General features: G+C 35.2%; 4 protein-coding genes and 1 long non-coding RNA gene across 5 annotated transcripts; 2 read left to right on the top strand and 3 right to left on the bottom strand.

The window, feature by feature from the left end:
• Positions 1-383: 383 nt before the first annotated feature.
• LOC108214472 (pleckstrin homology domain-containing protein 1) lies at positions 384-1118 on the top strand. Its single transcript, XM_017386483.2, has one exon. The coding sequence runs from the start codon at positions 526-528 to the stop codon at positions 976-978; it is 453 nt and encodes a 150-aa protein (XP_017241972.1). The 5' UTR covers positions 384-525; the 3' UTR covers positions 979-1118.
• A 1081-nt stretch (positions 1119-2199) lies between these two features.
• Positions 2200-5608, bottom strand: LOC108212707 (uncharacterized). The gene is made up of 3 exons (XM_017384425.2): positions 5598-5608; positions 4521-5237; positions 2200-4401 (listed from the first exon to the last, which is right to left on the bottom strand). The coding sequence occupies exons 1-3, from the start codon at positions 5606-5608 to the stop codon at positions 3384-3386; spliced, it is 1746 nt and encodes a 581-aa protein (XP_017239914.1). The 3' UTR covers positions 2200-3383.
• A 3729-nt stretch (positions 5609-9337) lies between these two features.
• LOC108214469 (uncharacterized) lies at positions 9338-11830 on the bottom strand. Its single transcript, XM_017386478.2, has 2 exons — positions 10967-11830; positions 9338-10854 (listed from the first exon to the last, which is right to left on the bottom strand). The coding sequence occupies exons 1-2, from the start codon at positions 11671-11673 to the stop codon at positions 9726-9728; spliced, it is 1836 nt and encodes a 611-aa protein (XP_017241967.2). The 5' UTR covers positions 11674-11830; the 3' UTR covers positions 9338-9725.
• A 2988-nt stretch (positions 11831-14818) lies between these two features.
• Positions 14819-18095, top strand: LOC135151326 (uncharacterized). The gene is made up of 2 exons (XR_010290105.1): positions 14819-15597; positions 16685-18095. It is a non-coding gene; the product is annotated as an uncharacterized LOC135151326 (long non-coding RNA).
• On the bottom strand, positions 16742-18708 carry LOC108214470 (uncharacterized). Its single transcript, XM_017386479.2, has 2 exons — positions 17983-18708; positions 16742-17870 (listed from the first exon to the last, which is right to left on the bottom strand). Exons 1-2 carry the CDS (start codon positions 18054-18056, stop codon positions 16742-16744), a joined length of 1203 nt encoding a protein of 400 aa, XP_017241968.1. The 5' UTR covers positions 18057-18708.
• Positions 18709-20236: the final 1528 nt, after the last annotated feature.

The following is a 20236-nucleotide window of genomic DNA, read 5'->3' as shown; positions in this document are numbered from 1 at the left end:
GAGTTATGATGGTCAAGTATAACAAGGGGCCAACAAGATTTTGTTTACTCTCTTGTGATGATGGATTTTCAAGTAATTCAAAAACATTAGACCTAGATCTAGAGCTATTTGCCCGAGTTTAAAATTCAGGTTTTAAGTCATTTTCGATTTAAACCGAAAATTGTTTCTTTGTGTAATTTGTCATAATCCTACTTAAAAATAAGTTAAAAGCTGATTTTTATTATTTACAATTCACAATTTTTAATTTTATTATCAATAAATAAGAAATGACATAAATTGTCATTATCAAACACAAACAATAAGCACGTATACAGTCACTTTTTTCCTTGGTTGTTAAGATACACAGTATATTACGCAGTTTAATAAATAAACAAATATACCCTCTTCTGTTTTTACTGCTTCAGACCGATCGGGATCACTCCTACTACACAACATTCCCCTTTCCCAATCCCAAACACCCCAATCTCTCTCTCTCTCCGTCTCTCTCCCGCTGTCTCTCTCTCCCTCTCTATATACACAACCTCAATGGCAGCAGCCAGTCTATGGCGAGCCGTGACAGGCGCATCACCCACCCCATCAGAATACTCAAACATCGAGTTCTGGTCAACGCCGGAACGAACCGGATGGCTGACCAAGCAAGGCGAGTACATCAAGACATGGCGCCGCCGTTGGTTCGTCTTGAAACAAGGTAAGCTTTTCTGGTTTAAGGAATCTAACATCACTCGTTACTCTGTGCCACGTGGCGTCGTCCCCGTGGCCACGTGTCTAACTGTCAAAGGCGCCGAGGATGTTCTGCACAAGCAATTCGCGTTTGAGTTGTCGACGAGGGAGGATACGATGTATTTTATTGCGGATTCGGAGAAGGAGAAGGAGGATTGGATTAATTCGATCGGGAGGTCGATTGTGCAGCATTCGATGTCGGTTACGGATAATGAAATTGTTGATTACGATAATGATGATAGTAATATGGGGAAATGATTTGTGTGTTTTTTGTTAGGTTAATTGACTTTTTCGTTTTTGTGATTTGTTATGTCTGTTGTTATGAGTGGAATTTATAATTGTTGGATACGTTATGGTTTATAATTTATAATGAAATGGAGTTTCGGTGATTGTGTAAATTTTTGCGTATTTGTTTTAGGAATTTTGTTGTTTGAATTTGGTTATGTGAACTTGAAATGTTGTTTTGGGATAATTGGCGAGCAAGGATGACTGAGGTTGCAAATAGCTTAGTTAACAAGCTATGTGTGGTCAGTGCACTGACTGTTTCGGATCCTATCAACCACTTGAAAATGAAGCATACTTGTTTTAGAACTTCAGCCTATTGTCTTTGGTTGTTGCCTTTTGCTCTCATTTGTGTGATCATATCTTTGTGCTTTCAACTTTCTGTGTTTTCTAGCATCTAGTGGTCCTCAAATGTCAATAGTTTTGCTTAATGGTAAAGGTTATGAAGAAAATTAATGTATATTTTCAAGAGTATCGTTGTAATAATGTGTAGCTATTTTTTTTATTTTTTCTGCAGGCCGCCATTTACCCGAACAAAATTTTCCTTTTTGTATGAGTCGATTGTTACTGGTAATTAATTGTTTTTCTCTGTATCGGATGAGGCTAGTTCTTTGAACTGCCTACTCTGGTCTGGCCTTTTTATGTTTGTCGGAGAGTTTTCTTCTCGAGGAGCCTTAGGGTATGCCCTATTACTTGCTAACAGTTATTACTTACAAAAGAAACATTCCCCCCATTTAAGTTTCCATTTTCAGCTTCTGAAAAAAAAAAAATGAAGTGATATCCTTAAAATTTCAACTTATGCACACCATTGGATCCTCCTCGTGAGGTGCTATCATTTGGGTACATGTTGTATCCTGAATCATGCTTGTGGGCAATTTTGGGTTATGTCATGGATGAGATCTTGCCCCAAAACTTTAAAGCAGATTGCTGATTAGAAAGGAAAAACCAGGAGCTGTAACAAAACTGGGTGCAACATAACCATTGCGGTCATCAAGGTAAAGTTTTCACTATGCTTCTAGTTCTACTTGTATATTTTAGACAAGTTCTTCTCAGCATCCCATAAGACCTTCACAGACTTGGATTAACTTGCCAAATACTTATGCATAAGCTTTTTGAAAATTTTCTTTTCTAAAAGTCTAGTTGTTTGGTATTTTATCTCGTTACCGCTATTTTCAGAGTGGAGACTGTTGACTGTAATATATAAAAGTGACAGTTCTGCTAAATAACTAGATGATCATTGAGATTATCGTTCCTTGATGCACAACCAACCAAACTGAGAAATCTCCGGCTGAATAGTCTTTCAGTTTCAGGATAAATGCCCCACATCAAGTTACTATTAACCATTAACCAAGATTTGTTTGCATCACATACAGTACTGGTACCCAAGACCATTTCCCTGCCCTCTTAGATCAGTATTGTATCGGCATCTAAATGCAAGCTTGTTAAAAACTATCCAAATATTGTCAAGATTGACTGACATGGATGAAACAATAGATCTTCCATGGAAACATACATACATACTCAGTGCCCTCTTCTTCAATCTCTTTTCTGAAAACAAATTAAATTGTTTAGCAGATAGTGATAGCTCAAGACATTAGGAAATGTCATGACCTAATTTAGGACCACCCAATAAATTAACCATCTGTCAAAGGCGGGTTGTGCCGAACCGCCTGTTTGACTGGCTATGCTTATCAATGCCAAGACTCCAAGAGCAAAGATTTGTTCAACTCGTCTGATTGTCTTGTTATTTCCTGTCTTTTCAACTGAGTATAATTATCTGGTGTAATGACATTATCTGTCTACCTGAAATATCCCTGGAGTCCATGAGTCAGGAGGTTCAAGTAACTTCCAACTCCCGCACAATATACAACTAGATCACTTCTCATTGTAATTCTTTCTCCGAAGTCCACTTTAGAAATTGTGTATAAGAACATGTATGATAATGTAAAAACAGTGCAGGTGAACAAGAAAAATGCTAATTGTTGGAAGGAATTTCGGGTTCCATGCTGGAGAACTTTAAGGCGTACGAATGAAGTGGTGATGTTATATACATGCAAAGAGCTCGGATGTTTTGGATTTAGAAGTTTCTGTCTGCTATGAATTTTAAATCTGGAACATGAGTAAGAAGATCTATGGACATGGATGATGTTTCTGGCAATGTGCTTGGACCAGAAAACTCGAAACAGATGATGATATGGAGCCAGAAATATGTTATTTGGTCTTTTTGCTCATCCCAGATCGGCAACCTCACTTCACTTCACCATCAGAAGTGTATGGACTTGTTACTCGCCTTGATTTGACTAACACAGGGACAGCATATACGATATCCACACCCATCACATTCCAAAAAGTAATTCCAGATATAGCTGTTCCCACAATATCTACAGCTGTACTCTGCTTGGGTCTTTTTTATACGAGTCTTCACCACCAAGGTAAGTGTGTGTAGACTGGTCGTTGATATCAAGTTCGATGTTCCTTTCTAACTTGACACTTCCACCCCAAAGAAGGCAATGATTGTGAAAAGAATGATCACATTCATCACAGTGATAGAGCCACCTTTGATTATTGACTTGGTCTTCACATGTTTCACAATAGAATACTCCCTCATAGAAGAATGGAGGAAGTCTCAAGGTTACAGGGTGATCATCGTATCTGTGTTTCATCCTACCAGGATAAAATGCACTTGCTATATCAATATGAAAGTTACTGCAAGTTTCACATCCATAGTGCGGAACAGGAACTCCTTCAAAATTAAAACCACTCGCACTGCACTTAAATTTGGAGGATGGACGTAGAATAAGGGAGTGGTGCTTGTGAGATTTATGTTTTATCTTGGTGGGTAAGAATGCACAGCGTATATCAATTGTAATATCACAAGTCTCACACAGATAGTGGAATCCATTTGTGTCAAAGCAACAAACTTCACACACCACAAAAGTATAGAATGTGTTATTGTGATGAAGACGAAGCGAATGGTGGGGATGAGGTGGACATACTCCTGCTAGCAATGACACCGGTAACTTAGTGGCGCAGAAGGAGTGGAGAAAGAAACGGCATTGAATACAAGCGTAGTAAGACGGATGTGAAATAGTTATGGGTTGAATGCAACCGTCGCATATCAACTCTCTTCTATCATAATTATTTTCAATTTTATCATTCTCACTAGTACTGAACTGGAACTGCACTAATGGATGGTCCTTATGACTCCAGTGTTGATTAATTATGGGAGGATCAGGAGCTGTTGATATAGGAATAGTGTTTTCTTCTTTACCTTGAGATTCAACTTGGAGTTTGCAACACTGGGATATTATGAGATCAAATAGTGATTCCGCACTCTGCAGTGGAAGTTCTATCAAATCAAGTTCATCATTGAGACTGCCCTCTTCTTCAATCTCATTTCTGAAAACAAATTAAAATTGTTTAGCAAATAGCAATAGCTCAAGACATTAGGTCATGACATTTAGAAAACCAGATGATTAAAATAATTAACAAAACAAAACTGATTACAAAGTACTTACACAGAAGACAATGTCGCACACCTCATATGCACAAAATATGTGCATTTATGACAATAATACAGCCAGAAGTTTGTATGAACTCGTCGCTGACAGATGTTGCAGTTGCGGTTGAAAAAACGATGGATTGTAGGAACAGAGTAGATAAGATGGAGAGGCTGATGGTGAAAAGCAGGAGCTGGGATAGTGAATGGAGAAAGAGCACATTCCTTGTGGATGCACAAGTCACAGGTGGTGCATACATATGAAGAGTCTTCTGCTTTTTCACTACAAGCATCGCACTTAAACAAGGATTTCCTTGGCATTAGTGTTAGTATGTGCTCAGGGTGACCTTCATGTTGAAGCACTCTCTGTTGAAAAGCACAAATCAGACACACATCAAATTGACAATCCTGGCATGTGTAAGAGAACTTGACATCCTCACCACAAGCATCACAAGAACTATCATCAGGACGTTTGAGCAGAACAAGGGGGTGTTGGTTGTGCTTATGGAAACGAATTGTAGTGGGTAATTCTGCACAAGTCTTGTGGAGGTAGAAACCTTGACACTCAACACTACTAAGACTACAAGTATATGTTGGAGAGGCTATAACAGAGGTGTTACAAACATAGCATCTAGCATCATCTGCAATAACATCACACTCTTTTAGCACTAGCGGGTAGGGGTGCCCATGGGTTATCAAAACCCGCCCAAACCGATCTAACCGACCCAACCCGACTCTAAACCAACCCGAAAATATTTAACCCGAATTTTGATTGGGTTGAAAATTATTAAAACCGATTTAAATGGGTTGGTTTAGGGTTTTGCCTATAACCCGCCCATTCTAACCCGACCCGCATATTTTATTTAATTTTCATATATTTTATTTGTTTTTACTGAAACAATTTTAGGTGCCTTTCTATCTAAACTAAAAATATATTACATATTACTTAAATTTATAATAAACGCGTGAAACAATTTCTAATTTGAACGAATCATGAGTTCTGCTTAATAAGAACTAAGCTATTGGCAAATAAACTCGATAATGAGCTCACCTTATCTCGAAAAAATCGTGAAATTACAAAACTAAGTGACCTTACCTCACACTCATTTTCTAATAACCTATTCTACCCAACCCAAACCGACCCAAACCGAAATAAATTCTAACCGACCCAACCCGATGAAATTTAAACCGATCTTTAGTTGGGTTGAAAATTAAAAAAACCGAACTAAATGGGTTGGGTTAGGGTTTAACCTATAATCCGCCCAACCCGACCCGCGGGCACCCCTACTAGCGGGTGTTTTGGGTGGCTAAAATGCTCTAGTGTTAGACTCATTTCGTGTTTATAGATATGGGATTATTGCTACAAAGGAGTTTTTAATGAAATGCTATTACATAACGCCAATTTATATACAAGTAATGGAATGAGAAGCAACTTAAAAGAAGAAGTGATGTAGAACTATTAAGTAAAATATTTGAAATAAAGCTACAAGTTGTAAAGAAAAACTAGCATTTTCTATTTACAACTTGACTTCTTAAAAGTAACTATCTTTTACATAAGCGGATAAAAAAAAAAGCAGAAGTAAGACGTCGTGCTTCCCTTTTCCAAACAGGGGCATGATGCATGTCAAGTTCCTTTTCTTTTCCTTTTTCTTTTATTTGTCCCCCACATTATTGTTTATTCTTCTTGTTCTCTGTTGTGTCTTTATTTATTCGTTTTCCTTTCCTTTTACATTTTTTGACCAACGGTTTTATTTTCTTTTTACAAATCTATTTCTAAGGTTGGCACTTGTTTATATTGATCTTCTAAACTTAGCATTTTTGGTTCATGATAATACAAACCGCATATTAGTTTAACAAATTGAGACTCACCTGCAATAAGATTACACACCAATTTAATTGAAGACACTAATGATCTTTTGTTCTTAATTTTCTTTTTCTTCTTCGGAGACAACCCTGTATCTAGTTAAGCACTTGTTTTTGTTATTCTCTCTTCGTTGTGTTCTTTTCTATACGTCACTGCAAAATTAACTCAACTATTTTATTTTAGCTAACACGTGAACCCAGTAATGTCATCACACCCGCACACAAATACGTCTCATTAAGATTGAACCTGATATAGGAGTTATCAGGCCATCTCCAGCAGTTGTGATCCAAAAATCCAAATTTAGATCACCAACTGATCCATCAAATTCTGATCCAAATTTCTGATCAATTCCAGCAGCGTGATCCAAATTCTGATCCAAATTACTTTTTGTATATTATATTACAAAAATTATATATTAAACTATTTAATCTTAATTTTTTTTTTCATTATTAACTACTCATATTATATTTAATTGAATAATTTAATTATTTTTTTTAAAATCGATCAAAGTATCTCAAAATCAAGGAAATGAAGATGAAACTGAAAGATTTCCAAATGATATGAATAGCTACGGACAATAAATTGATTATCTCGGAGGAAACAAAAATATTCGGTTCGACTAAATCAAATTATATTTATCGTACCATTTTCTAGTCATTTTCCGGTATTGTAATTTTATTTTATGCATTTTATGTACTTTTTATTTTATGCATGTAATGTACTATTTTTTTAATTTCAATGAAATTTGCTTTCCTATTATTCTAATTTTGTACTAAAACATTAATTTTATTAATTATTAATTATAAACTATTATTAATTAAATATTAATAATTATAAATTCATTTTAAACTCGATAAACGAAAGATATAGAAATAAGAAAATCATTATTTTATAATCCAAATTTGGATCAGTGAACAGTGGTGATCCAAATTTGGATCAGTACTATTCACTGATCCAAATTTGGATCACTTTTTGGATCACTGCTGGAGGAGAATTTGGGATAATCTGTCCCAAATTTGGATCTTTGGATCACTGCTGGGTTTGCCCTCAGAACCCAAATACTACATTAATTAAAGTAATCCAGTAAAATGTAAAACAGTGATGTGCCGACGCTGAAACTGTTTTCAGATTTTTTCTAATTACAGAAACTGTAGAATTTTGTATTAAAATGTAATTTATTCTCTTGACGAATTTATTAGTACAACAGCTGAACAACATCAGCAGAGGTGGCGGCAACTTGATGAAGCATTGATAAGTTGGCCCGGCAATATCAGACACGATCCAAACCCGCCCCGAACCCGCAACCCGATTTACGGAGATAAAACTCGAAAGTGACCCGAAAATCACCCGTTTGACATGAAATGGATCCGACATGACTCGAAATTAAAATTTCGTTTATAATAATTTCAATTTTCACTTTTATTCAATTTTAAGTGAGCTTGACCGGAAATCGACTCGAAATCGACCCGATGCTGACACGAACACGACCCATTACCCGAAACTGCCACCCCTATTGATAAGCAGTGCCAGTTGATGGTTTCCGGAAATCCAACCCATAACCGGCTCGCTTCTCCTCCACTATTCATGCCATTTTAGCCCGTTACGGTTCGGGTCGTGCTCGTCAATGGTTCAGGGAGTTTTGGTTCGCTCTGCTTGTCAATGTCAAGACTCCAAGAGCAATGATTTGTTCTGCCTGTAATGCATTCTGATTGTCTTGTTATTTCCGGTCATTTCAACTGAGTAAAATTTCAACTTGTGTTTCCTGTTGGCAGTGGCGGACCAGGATGAAGAGTCAGGGGGCTGAAATATTTCGTCATTCATACTTGCATAAATAGCTTTCTCAATACATGTTATCATACTATCATTCGGTCATGCATCTTCCATCTTATTAAGCTGATAAGTCTTGATTGTTTCATAGCAGAAAAAACTCTCTCCACTGAGTTAGGGTAGTGTCAATGTGTGCGTATGACTTATGAGAGCATGTCCAAAAGCTTCTTCACACGGACTATTTAGCCAAATTAAATTTGAAGAATATGGAGATGAAATGAACTCAGACAAGCTCCTAGCACCTCTTCAAAAACTTAGGAGCTCTGTTTGCTTCCTCAATGATGAGGAGCACACTCTCCCTCCTAACTATATTTTATATTATTTTTCTTATGTACAAAGTACTCAGCATGCATGATACAAACTTTGTAGGTATGCATATTTTAATAACAGATATAGATAGAAAGCGTATGTAGGGAATATTGTTAGAGATATTGTGTAATTTTACCTCTTAAATAGTTAAGAGTTGATTGTTTATATTATTTTTAGAGAAAAGCTAAGGAGTTTGTTGGAGTTGTTGAGTGTGTCTGTTTGAATGTATTTGTTAATTAGACTCTCTTTAGACTAAGTACCTTCTCTTTTCTTTTTTTACAATAAGCCCCTCTCTATGACATTTGTAATTCAGCGGGGGCTAAAAAAATTATATTGATATCACTAATCCAGCGGGGACTGAAAAAAAATATACACTGTTTTTTCGAGGTTAGCGGGCTCTAGCATCCCGTCTGGTTCCGCCACTCCCTGTTGGAAACACAATGGTCCTGAGAGCTAAGGCAATTTCCATATCCCCAGGATATCACCAAGATAAGCAATTATAATGATGAACATTATCAAAACAGGGTCGCGCTCAAGAGAGAACCACCTCTTAAAATAGAACCATAGAACCACTAGGGTTCTGCTGCAGAACCCTAAATTTTAAATAGATTTTTAGTATCTAAATCTAAATACATGTTTTTTTCATGTTTTTTCATCGTTGTGTGTGTTAAAAAATAATTTAAAAATATAATTCATAGATATTGACATTTTTTTTGTGAAGTTCTGCTGCAGAACCCCAACTAATACTTAAGTTCTGCTGCAGAACCCTTACCTAATAAGGTAAGTGTTCTATGGTTCTCTCTCTAATGGTTCTCTCTAGAACATGACCCTATCAAAACAATGTGAACATATTTTGTTTACAATTATAATATAACTAACAAAAAAAACATTTCTCCCATTTAGGTTTCCTTTTCAGCTTCTGAAAAAAATAAATAAAGTGATATCCTTAAAACATTTCAACTTATGCATATACATAATGGGGATCCTTCTCTGTGAGGTGGTGTCATCTGGGTACATGTTGTATCCTGAATCATGCTTGTGAGCGACTTTGGGTCGAAATAAGTATATTTGTAAGAAAGAAATAAAAACACACAACACAAATATGAAGACGATTTTACAATAATTTTTTCAAATACAAAGACTAATTCTGGCCCTTCTTGCTGGTAGATAAAATTCTTGAAGTCTTTTGGTCTTCCATAGAGGAGAGGCAAAGAAACTAGTGCATCAAAAGTGTATAGACTTGTTACTCGCCTTGATTTTAATAACACAGGGACAGCAGATAAGATATCCACACCCATCACATTCTAAGAAGAGATTAGAGACGTAGTATTTCCCACAATATCTACACTTGCTCATAGGCTGAGTATCTATTGTATGGTTCTTCAACACCAAGGTAAGTGTGTGTGATTGATCGTTGATATCAAGTTCAACCGTCCTTCCAAACTTGAGACTTTCTATCCAACGGAGGCAATGATTGTGCAAAGAATGATCACATTCACCACAATGATAGAGCCACCACTGATTGTTAACTTGTCCCTCACATATTTCACAGTAAAATACTCCCTCATAGAAGAATGGAGGTTGTCTCAAGGTTACGGGGTGATCATCATATTTGTGTTTCATCTTACTCGGATAGAATGCACATACTATACGTATCTGGAACTTGCTGCAAATTTCACATCCATATTCCACACCACCTTTAATCCCCTTACCACTTACACTACACACCGATTTGGAGGATGGACGTAGAACAAGGGAATGGTGGTTGTGTGATATATGCTTTATCTTGGTGGGTAAGAATGCACAACGTATATCAATTTTAATATTGCAGGTCTTACAATGATAGTAGAATCCATTTGTGTTGTAACGGCAAATCTCACACAATGTAGAAGTATAGAAGATGGATCTCCCGTAAAGCTTAAGCGAATGCTGGGGATGAGGAGGACATGCTCCTGCTACCAATACTCCTGGAAACTGAGTGGCACAAAAGGAGTGGAGAAAGAAACCACATTGATTGCAAGCATAGTACGACTGATGGAAAACAGTTATGGGTTGAATGCAACCATCGCATACCAACTCTCTTCTATCATAATTTTTTTCAGTGTTATCATTCTCGCTAGTACTATACTGGAACCGCACTAATGGATGCTCCTTATGACTCCAGTGTTTATTAATTATGGGAGGATCAGGAGCTGGTGATATAGCAGTACTATTTTTATTTTTACCTTGAAATTGAAATTGGAGCTTGCGACATTGGGATATTATCAGATCAAATAGCGATTCCTCACTATGCAGTGGAAGCTCTATCAAATCAGCTTCATCATTGTGACTGCCCTCTTCTTTAATCTCATTTCTGAAAATAAATTGAATTGTTTAGCAATAGCTCAAGACATTAGGTCATGAGATTGAGGAAAAACAGATGATCAAAAAAATAACAATAATTCTTTTTAAAACAGAGTACTTACAGAGAAGACGATGTAGGTGAGGATGTCGCACACCTCATATGCACAAAATATGTGCATTTATGACAATAATACAGCCAGAAGTTTGTATGAACTCGTCGCTGACAGATGTTGCAGTTGCGGTTGAAATAACGATGGATGGTAGGAACAGAGTAGATAAGATGGAGAGGATGATGGTGAAAAGCAGGAGCTGGGATAGTGAATGGAGAAAGAGCACATTCCTTGTGGATGCACAAGTCACAGGTGATGCATACAAATGAAGAGTCTTCTGCTTTTTCACTACAAGCATCGCACTTAAACAAGGATTTCCTTGGCATTAGTGTTAGTATGTGCTCAGGGTGACCTTCATGTTGAAGCACTCTCTGTTGAAAAGCACAAATCAGACACACATCAAATTGACAATCCTGGCATGTGTAAGAGAACTTGACATCCTCACCACAAGCATCACAAGAACTATCATCAGGATGTTTGAGCAGAACAAGGGGGTGTTGGTTGTGCTTATGGAAACGAATTGTAGTGGGTAATTCTGCACAAGTCTTGTGGAGGTAGAAACCTTGACACTCAACACTACTAAGACTACAAGTATATGTTGGAGAGGCTATAACAGAGGTGTTACAAACATAGCATCTAGCATCATCTGCAATAACATCACACTCTTTTAGCACTAGCGGGTGTTTTGGGTGGCTAAAATGCTCTAGTGTCAGACTCATTTCGTGTTTATAGATATGGGATTATTGCTACAAAGGAGTTTTTAATGAAATGCTATTACATAACGCCAATTTATATACAAGTAATGGAATGAGAAGCAACTTAAAAGAAGAAGTGATGTAGAACTAATAAGTAAAATATTTGAAATAAAACTACAAGTTGTAAAGAAAAACTAGCATTTTCTATTTACAATTTGACTTCTTAAAAGTAACTATCTTTTACATAAGCGGATAAAAAAAAAAGCAGAAGTAAGACGTCGTGCTTCCCTTTTCCAAACAGGGGCATGATGCATGTCAAGTTCCTTTTCTTTTCCTTTTTCTTTTATTTGTCCCCCACATTATTGTTTATTCTTCTTGTTCTCTGTTGTGTCTTTATTTATTCGTTTTCCTTTCCTTTTACATTTTTTGACCAACGGTTTTATTTTCTTTTTACAAATCTATTTCTAAGGTTGGCACTTGTTTATATTGATCTTCTAAACTTAGTATTTTTGGTTCATGATAATACAAAACCGCATATTAGTTTAACAAATTGAGACTCACCTGCAATAAGATTACACACCAGTTTAATTAAAGACACTAATGATCTTTTGTTCTTAATTTTCTTTTTCTTCTTCGGAGACAACCCTGTATCTAGTTCTTTATTCACTTTCTTTTACTGTTTTCGTGTCTCCCTTTCGCTTTTCCAAGTTAAGCACTTGTTTTTGTTATTCCCCTCCACTATTCATGCCATTTTAGCCCGTTACGGTTCGGGTCGTGCTCGTCAATGGTTCGGGGAGTTTTGGTTCGCTCTGCTTGTCAATGTCAAGACTCCAAGAGCAATGATTTGTTCTGCCTGTAATGCATTCTGATTGTCTTGTTATTTCCGGTCATTTCAACTGACTAAAATTTCAACTTGTGTTTCCAACACCTGTTGGAAACACAATGGTCCTGAGAGCTAAAGCAATTTCCATATCCCCAGGATATCCCCAGGATTAATTGGTGATTAATCAGACCATCTCCAGGGTGATAACAAAAAGTGTTAGCTAAAATTAATATTTTTTTATTAATAAGCGAAATCACGTTGAACATGGGTATCAAAAACATCAAAATTTGGTCACTTTCATATTAATTAGGATTTTATGATCATTATTATACTATTATCAAAAGACTTTTATATTAAATAGAATTTTATTATTAAAGACCTCAATATTAATATTAGGACAGGAAAATGCTTCTATATTGATAGAATTTTATTATTAAAAACTTCAATATTGATTAGAACAATGTTATATAATTTTTTTATTCAATAACAATAATCATTATAGATTTATGAAAAGATTTTCATATTGTTAGGATTTTATACTTATTATTATACATTTTTAGAATTTTATAATTATTATTATACAATTATGAAAAGACTTTTATATTGATTCGGATTTTATTATTAAAAATTTTAATATTGATTAAGATTATTATACTCCTATAAAAAGACTTCTATGGTGTTTAGGAGTTTGTAATATACATTTATCCTATCGGCACCGTTAAATCGCTAACAATTTAACTTATGAAACAGTTCTATAAAATTCATATTAAAATTTGACTATCATCATTTTATTTTTTATTTTTTTGCCGGAATTTTATTTTTTATTTAACGATTATTACTATTATCAAAAAACTTTTATATTTGACAGGATTTTGTATTATAACAATTATCTCACTAATTAAAAAAACAATTATCTCACTAATAAAAATATATTACCAACAAAATTATTTGTTTTAATTTTTTAAAACTCAAATAATTTAATATACGGAACAACTCTATAAATCTTTTATCATGTTTCAGAGTTCAAATAAATAAGGAGTTCATGTTGATATTAATATAATATCCTATCAATAGAATAATAATGGAAACAAAATTATTCGTTTTAATTTTTAAGACTTACACAATTTAATTTATGAAATAAATTTATAAAATTTTTATAATATATCAGAATTAAATTTAAAAAGAAATATTGATACCAAAGTACCAAAAAACTTGGTCATATATTTTTTAATAATAATACTTATTATCATTCAGTGTTTTTCAGAAGATTGTGATAAAGACGAATAAGGCGTTGGTAACACTGACTTCACAAATAGAAACTCAAAGAAAATTAAGTCATTGTCCATATTGCAACATATAATAAAAGAACCGAGACTCTAGACATACGTCAAAATATTTTATCTTTTTGATTGCAACAATTATATTGTAGAACATAACCTGCAAATTGCAGATGTTTACAAATATTGTAGACTAAAAAAATTAATATTGAAACGACTGGATTATTTTTAAATAATTTTGACTCCAATACTCTTATATTGTGAACTCCATAGAACAGGTACTCATATTGTTATGAATTAAATTTAAAGTGGGATCAAATTTTAGTATATAGAAAATCTTATATTAAATTACAATAACTTAAATATCATTTTAAAACAATAATTTAAATAGTTATAATAAAAAATATGATAATGTATTTGAAAAAAGACATTGTTCTTCCAATAAATAACAAATTTTAAAATTTTATATAAATCCGTGCTTGGCAAGCACGGGTTATCAACAAGTATAATAAAATAATGATTATGTAAATTTCTACCTAAAGGGAAGGGTAAACACTCCAATGGTATTGTGTATAATATGATATTCCGTCCGTCTCATTTCATGTGAACTCATTTCCTTTTTGGGACATCCCAAAAAGAATAAACTTATAATACTTACTATTTTTGAACACTACTTTTCACTATTACACCCACTATCTCTATATTTTATACTCTTTTTTTATTAAATAAACATTATTACACCAACTACTTTCCTCCACTATCTCAAATCTATTACAGTATTAAATATTGATGGGTCCCATCACTTTACCCACTTTTCAACTACATTTATTACTTTTTTCTTAATCTCCGTAAAATTCAAACCAGCTCACATAAAATGGGACGGAGGGAGTAGCTAAAATTTTAGCTAAGAGGTTTGTTGGTTCAGCAAATATAGCCAATCAAAATATGGTTATCTATAATTTTTGCTAAGGGGAATATGGTTGGAGTCCAAAACTTTTACATATTTTTTAAAAATTGACACATACATACCACCTAAATGCCATATAGACAATTTAACTAAAAGTTTTGTTCCGAGATGCTCTTAGATTGAGATTGCAAATAGCTTAGTTGACAAGCTATATGTGGTCAGTGCACTAACTGTCTCGGATTCTATCAACCACTTGAAAATGAAGCATACTTGTTTTAGAAATTCGGCGTATTTGTCTTCGGTTGATGTCTTTTGCTCTCATTTTTGAGATCACATCTCGGTGCTTACAACTTTCTGTGATTTCTAGCATCTAGTGGTCATTCTCAAGTGTTAATAGATTTGCTTAATGGTAAAGGTTATGAAGAAAGAGAAAATTAATGTATATTTGCAAGAGTATCTTTGTAATAATTTGTACCTAATTTTTTATTTTTACTGCAGGCCTATGTTTACCTAAACAAAATTTTCCCATTATCAGCCTTGTATTAGTATCGGTTTTTTATGAGTTGATTAGTACTGGTAATTAACTGTTTTTCTCTGTATCTGTGGAGGCTAGTTCTTTCGACTGCCTTCTCTGGTCTGGCCTTTTTACATTTGAGTTGGGGAGTTTTCTTCTCAAGGAACCTTAGGGTATGCCCTAGTATTTGTTTACAATTATTACTTCAAATTTCGACTTATGCACATAATTGGGATCCTCCTCGTGAGGTGGTATCATTTGGGTCCATGTTGTATCCTGAATCATGCTTGTGAGCGACTTTGGGTTATGTCATGGGAGAGATCTTGCCCCAAAACTTTAAAGCAGATTGCTGATTAGAAAGGAAAAACCAGGAGCTGTAACAAAACTGGGAGCAACTCTTGCAACATACCCATTGCTGGTCGTCAAGGTAAAGTTTTCACTATGCTTCTAGTTCTACTTGTATATTTAAGACAAGTTCCTCTCAGCACCCCATAAGACCTTCACAGACTTGGATGAACTTGCCAAATCCTTATGCATAAGCTTTTTGAAATTTCTCTTTTGTAGAAGTCTAGTTGTTTGGTATTTTTTCTTGTTAGTGCTATTTTCAGAATAAAGACTGATGACTGTGTGACAGTTCTGCTAAATGATAGGATTTGTTTGCATCACATACAGTACATGACCAAGACCATTTTCCTGCCTTCTTAGATGAGTTTCGGCATCTAAGTGCAAGCTTGTTAAAACTATACAATATTGTTGTATGATGTCAAGATTGACTATTTGTATGACATGCAGAATGAAACAATAGATCTTCCTTGAAAAGATTTTTTTTTAAAATTTAAATCTAGACTTATATGCATTATTGATGGTTGTTTTTTCCGATACATTTGTGCTAACTGGTAAAAGAGATGCACTAACAGATACAAAGTAAATAATTTGTGAGATATTGGTTGTTTATTCTTATATATTTGTGCTAACCGGTAAAGAGATGCATTAATAACAGATACCGTACAAAGTAATAATTTGTGAGATGATGGTTGTTTGTTCCGATACATTTGTGCTAAGTGGTAAAAGATATGCACACAAAGTAAATAATTTGTGAGATGATGGTTGTTTGTTCCGCTACATTTGTGTTAATTGGTAAAAGAGATGCACTGACAGATACAAAGTAAATAATTTGTGAGATGAGAGATGAGAGAAGTGTTCACGGAGCTGCAAAACCGCTTACGAATATAACATATTACATGAAACAAAAATCTTTAATAATTAAAGTAAATTATTTCTATTCACAGAAACAAAGTGATATCCTTAAAACATTTTAACTTATGCACATAATTGGGATCCTTCTCGTGTATCATTTGGGTCGATGTTGTTTCCTGAATCATGCTTGTGAGCGACTTTGGGTCGAAAATATTGGTAAGAAAGAAATAAAAACACACAACACAAATAACTAGACGATTTTACAATATTTTTTTCAAAAACAAAGACTAATTCTGGCTGGCCCTTCTTGCTGGTAGATAAAATTCTTGAAGTCTTTTGGTATTCCACAGAGGGGAGGCAAAGAAACTAGTGCATCAAAAGTGTATAGACTTGTTACTCGCCTTGATTTTAATAACACAGGGACAGCAGATAAGATATCCACACCCATCACATTCTAAGAAGACATCACAGATGTAGTCTTTCCCACAATATCCACACTTGCTCATAGGCTGAGTATCTATTGTATGGTTCTTCAACACCAAGGTAAGTGTGTGTGATTGATCGTTGATATCAAGTTCAACCGTCCTTCCAAACTTGAGACTTTCTATCCAATGGAGGCAATAAGTGTGCAAAGAATGATCACATTCACCACAATGATAGAGCCACCACTGATTGTTAACTTGTCCCTCACATATTTCACAGTAAAATACTCCCTCATAGAAGAATGGAGGTTGTCTCAAGGTTACGGGGTGATCATCATATTTGTGTTTCATCTTACTCGGATAGAATGCACATACTATACGTATCTGGAACTTGCTGCAAATTTCACATCCATACTCCACACCACCTTTAATCCCCTTACCACTTACACTACACACCGATTTGGAGGATGGACGTAGAACAAGGGAATGGTGGTTGTGTGATTTATGCTTTATCTTGGTGGGTAAGAATGCACAACGTATATCAATTCTAATATTGCAGGTCTTACAATGATAGTAGAATCCATTTGTGTTGTAACGGCAAATCTCACACAATGTAGAAGTATAGAAGATGGATCTCCCGTAAAGCTTAAGCGAATGCTGGGGATGAGGAGGACATGCTCCTGCTACCAATACTCCTGGAAACTGAGTGGCACAAAAGGAGTGGAGAAAGAAACCACATTGATTGCAAGCATAGTACGACGGATGGAAAACAGTTATGGGTTGAATGCAACCATCGCATACCAACTCTCTTCTATCATAATTATTTTCAGTGTTATCATTCTCACTAGTACTGTACTGGAACCGCACTAATGGATGCTCCTTATGACTCCAGTGTTTATTAATTATGGGAGGATCAGGAGCTGGTGATATAGCAGTACTATTTTTATTTTTACCTTGAAATTGAAATTGGAGCTTGCGACATTGGGATATTATCAGATCAAATAGCGATTCCTCGCTATGCAGTGGAAGCTCTATCAAATCAGCTTCATCATTGTGACTGCCCTCTTCTTTAATCTCATTTCTGAAAATAAATTGAATTGTTTAGCAATAGCTCAAGACATTAGGTCATGAGATTGAGGAAAAACAGATGATCAAAAAAATAACAATAATTCTTGTTAAAACAGAGTACTTACAGAGAAGACGATGTAGGTGAGGATGTGGCACATCTCATATGCACAAAATATGTGCATTTATGACAATAATACATCTAGAAGTTTCTATAAACTCGTCGCTGACAGATGTTGCAGTTGCGGTCGAAAAAACGATGCATTTGAGGAATAGAGTAGATAAGATGGAGAGGGTGATGGTGAAAAGCAGGAGTTGGGATAGTGTATGGAGAAAAGGCACATTCCTTGTGGATGCACAAGTCACAGGTGGTGCATACATAAGAAGAGTCTTCCGCTTTTTCATAACAAGCATCGCATTTAAACAAGGATTTCCTGGGCATCAATGTGAGTGGGTGCTCAGGGTGACCTTGGTGATGAAGCAGTCTTTGTTGAAAAGCACAAATCAGACACACATCAAATCGACAATCATCGCATGCCTAAGAGAACTTAAAATCCTCACCACAAGAATCACAAAATTGATGAGGGTGTTTGAGCAGAACAAGGGGGTGTTGGTTGTGCTTGTAGAAAGTAATTGTTGTGGGTAATTCTGCACAACTCTTGTGGAGGTAGAAGCCTTGACACTCAGCATCATCACTACTACGACTACAAGTATATGTTGGAGAGCCTATAACGCTTGTGTCGCAGACATGGCAGATAGCATCGTCTGCAATAACATCAAAATCTTTAAGTACTAATGAGTGTTTTGGGTGACTAAAATGCTCTAGTGTTAGACTCATTACGGGTGTTGAGGCAGATATGTGATGGTAATGATGATTAACGCCTAAGACACCAATTTAAGGACACTAATGATCTTTGTTCCTTCAGTTTTAAGTTTCAAATTCGGCACTTCTTTTTATTATTCTTTCTTTTTCTTTTTGCTTTTCTTTTAATCGTGTCTTCCAAGTTTGGTATTGGAAAGAACTACTCAGCAAGTTCAATCTTGGACCTTAACTTCTGTTATATTCTTTTTCTTCATTTTAGGGACAACTCTGTATCTGATTCTTTATTCACTTTCTTTTACTGTTTCCGGGTCTCCCTTTGGCCAAGTTAAGTGCTTCTTTTTGTTATACTTGTAGAGAATCATTCCATCTAAAAACTCACTCGAAATCCCATTATTTGGGAGCTCTGATACCATGTAGAGAACCATTCTATCCCCAGTGTACAATATACCTCCAAACCCACCGCTGTAAGGCCCCCGTCTTGTTACTTCAAACTTATCAATCAATTCCATTGCCTTTACCTGTTTTTAGAAGATTGCAGCAAATGATCAAATCATAGCAGAAGCACTGAAAGGAGCATATCTGAGCATTAAATTGATAAAAAAATGGGACAGAATGAAGGGCTTATTTGTTTGCAACTTAATTATCCAACATTGGCTTGTGTCAATCCTCCAGCGTTTAAAAGGTTGTTTTATATAAATTTTTTCAGGACTGAAATAAAATAAAGCAAAAGATGCTTGCATCCTGGAACAGTTAAAATCAAAGGGATTCCAATATCAGGTTATATGAAACAATATAAACTAGTGAAGCAGATTTAAAAAAGGTCAGGGGTGATGTAGATATGATGATATGACCTTTGGCGCTCCGCTGACGGTTCCAACAGGTAATGCAGCACGAAGGGCATCCAATGAACTTAAATGATCAAACAACTCTCCAGTAACTTGTGTATATATAAGAAAAATACTATAGATATCACCAAGATAAGCACTTAATAATGCTTTTCATAGCTTTGAGGCAAAATAAACATTATGAAAACAATGTAAAGATAATTCACATATGCTAGCACTTACCGTGGAGCTGATGTGCATAATCACATGAAAGTAGCATTCAACAGTCATTAACTTTTCAACATTCACAGAACCAGATTTCGAGATCTCCATCAAGAATTACTTCCAAATTAAAGGAAACGGCAAGAGCAATAAAATGTTTACGGTGATGATTGATGATAAGTGCTTCTTGATTAAAGTAAAAAAGTGAAGTAGAAGTTAGAAACATGTTAAGACTTATAAGTGATTAAAGTGTTTGGGAAAGAAAGAAGCTGTGAGAGAGAAACTAACATTTGTAACTTCTAAAAAGTGCTTCTGCTTTATTATACAAACGGGTCAAGAAAAGCAGAAGCCTACTTCTTTGGAAAAAAAGTACTTCTTGTGAATTGCCAAACAGGCACATAATGTTTTATCTAGTGTATCACCGACAACCTTTATAATGAAAATATCCCAAAATGGCAAAATGCTTAACACTCCTTTATTTTTATGGAGTTCTAACACTTGTAGTGCATGCCC

The sequence above is a fragment of the Daucus carota genome, chromosome 3 (genome assembly GCF_001625215.2).
Source record: "Daucus carota subsp. sativus chromosome 3, DH1 v3.0, whole genome shotgun sequence".
NCBI lineage: Eukaryota > Viridiplantae > Streptophyta > Magnoliopsida > Apiales > Apiaceae > Daucus > Daucus carota.
This window is presented reverse-complemented; position numbering and strand designations above follow the sequence as displayed.

Excerpts from the sequence above, each read along its gene's own strand:
- LOC108214472 (XM_017386483.2), top strand. The coding sequence starts at position 526 with ATGGCAGCAGCCAGTCTATGGCGAGCCGTGACAGGCGCATCACCCACC.
- LOC108214470 (XM_017386479.2), bottom strand. The coding sequence starts at position 18,056 with ATGTATTATTGTCATAAATGCACATATTTTGTGCATATGAGATGTGCC. Across the intron at positions 17,871-17,982 it reads TCACCTACATCGTCTTCTCT|AAATGAGATTAAAGAAGAGG; the intron begins GTAAGTACTCTG and ends ATTTATTTTCAG.
- LOC108214469 (XM_017386478.2), bottom strand. The coding sequence starts at position 11,673 with ATGAGTCTGACACTAGAGCATTTTAGCCACCCAAAACACCCGCTAGTG. Across the intron at positions 10,855-10,966 it reads TCACCTACATCGTCTTCTCT|AAATGAGATTAAAGAAGAGG; the intron begins GTAAGTACTCTG and ends ATTTATTTTCAG.
- LOC108212707 (XM_017384425.2), bottom strand. Across the intron at positions 4,402-4,520 it reads TGTGCGACATTGTCTTCTGT|AAATGAGATTGAAGAAGAGG; the intron begins GTAAGTACTTTG and ends ATTTGTTTTCAG.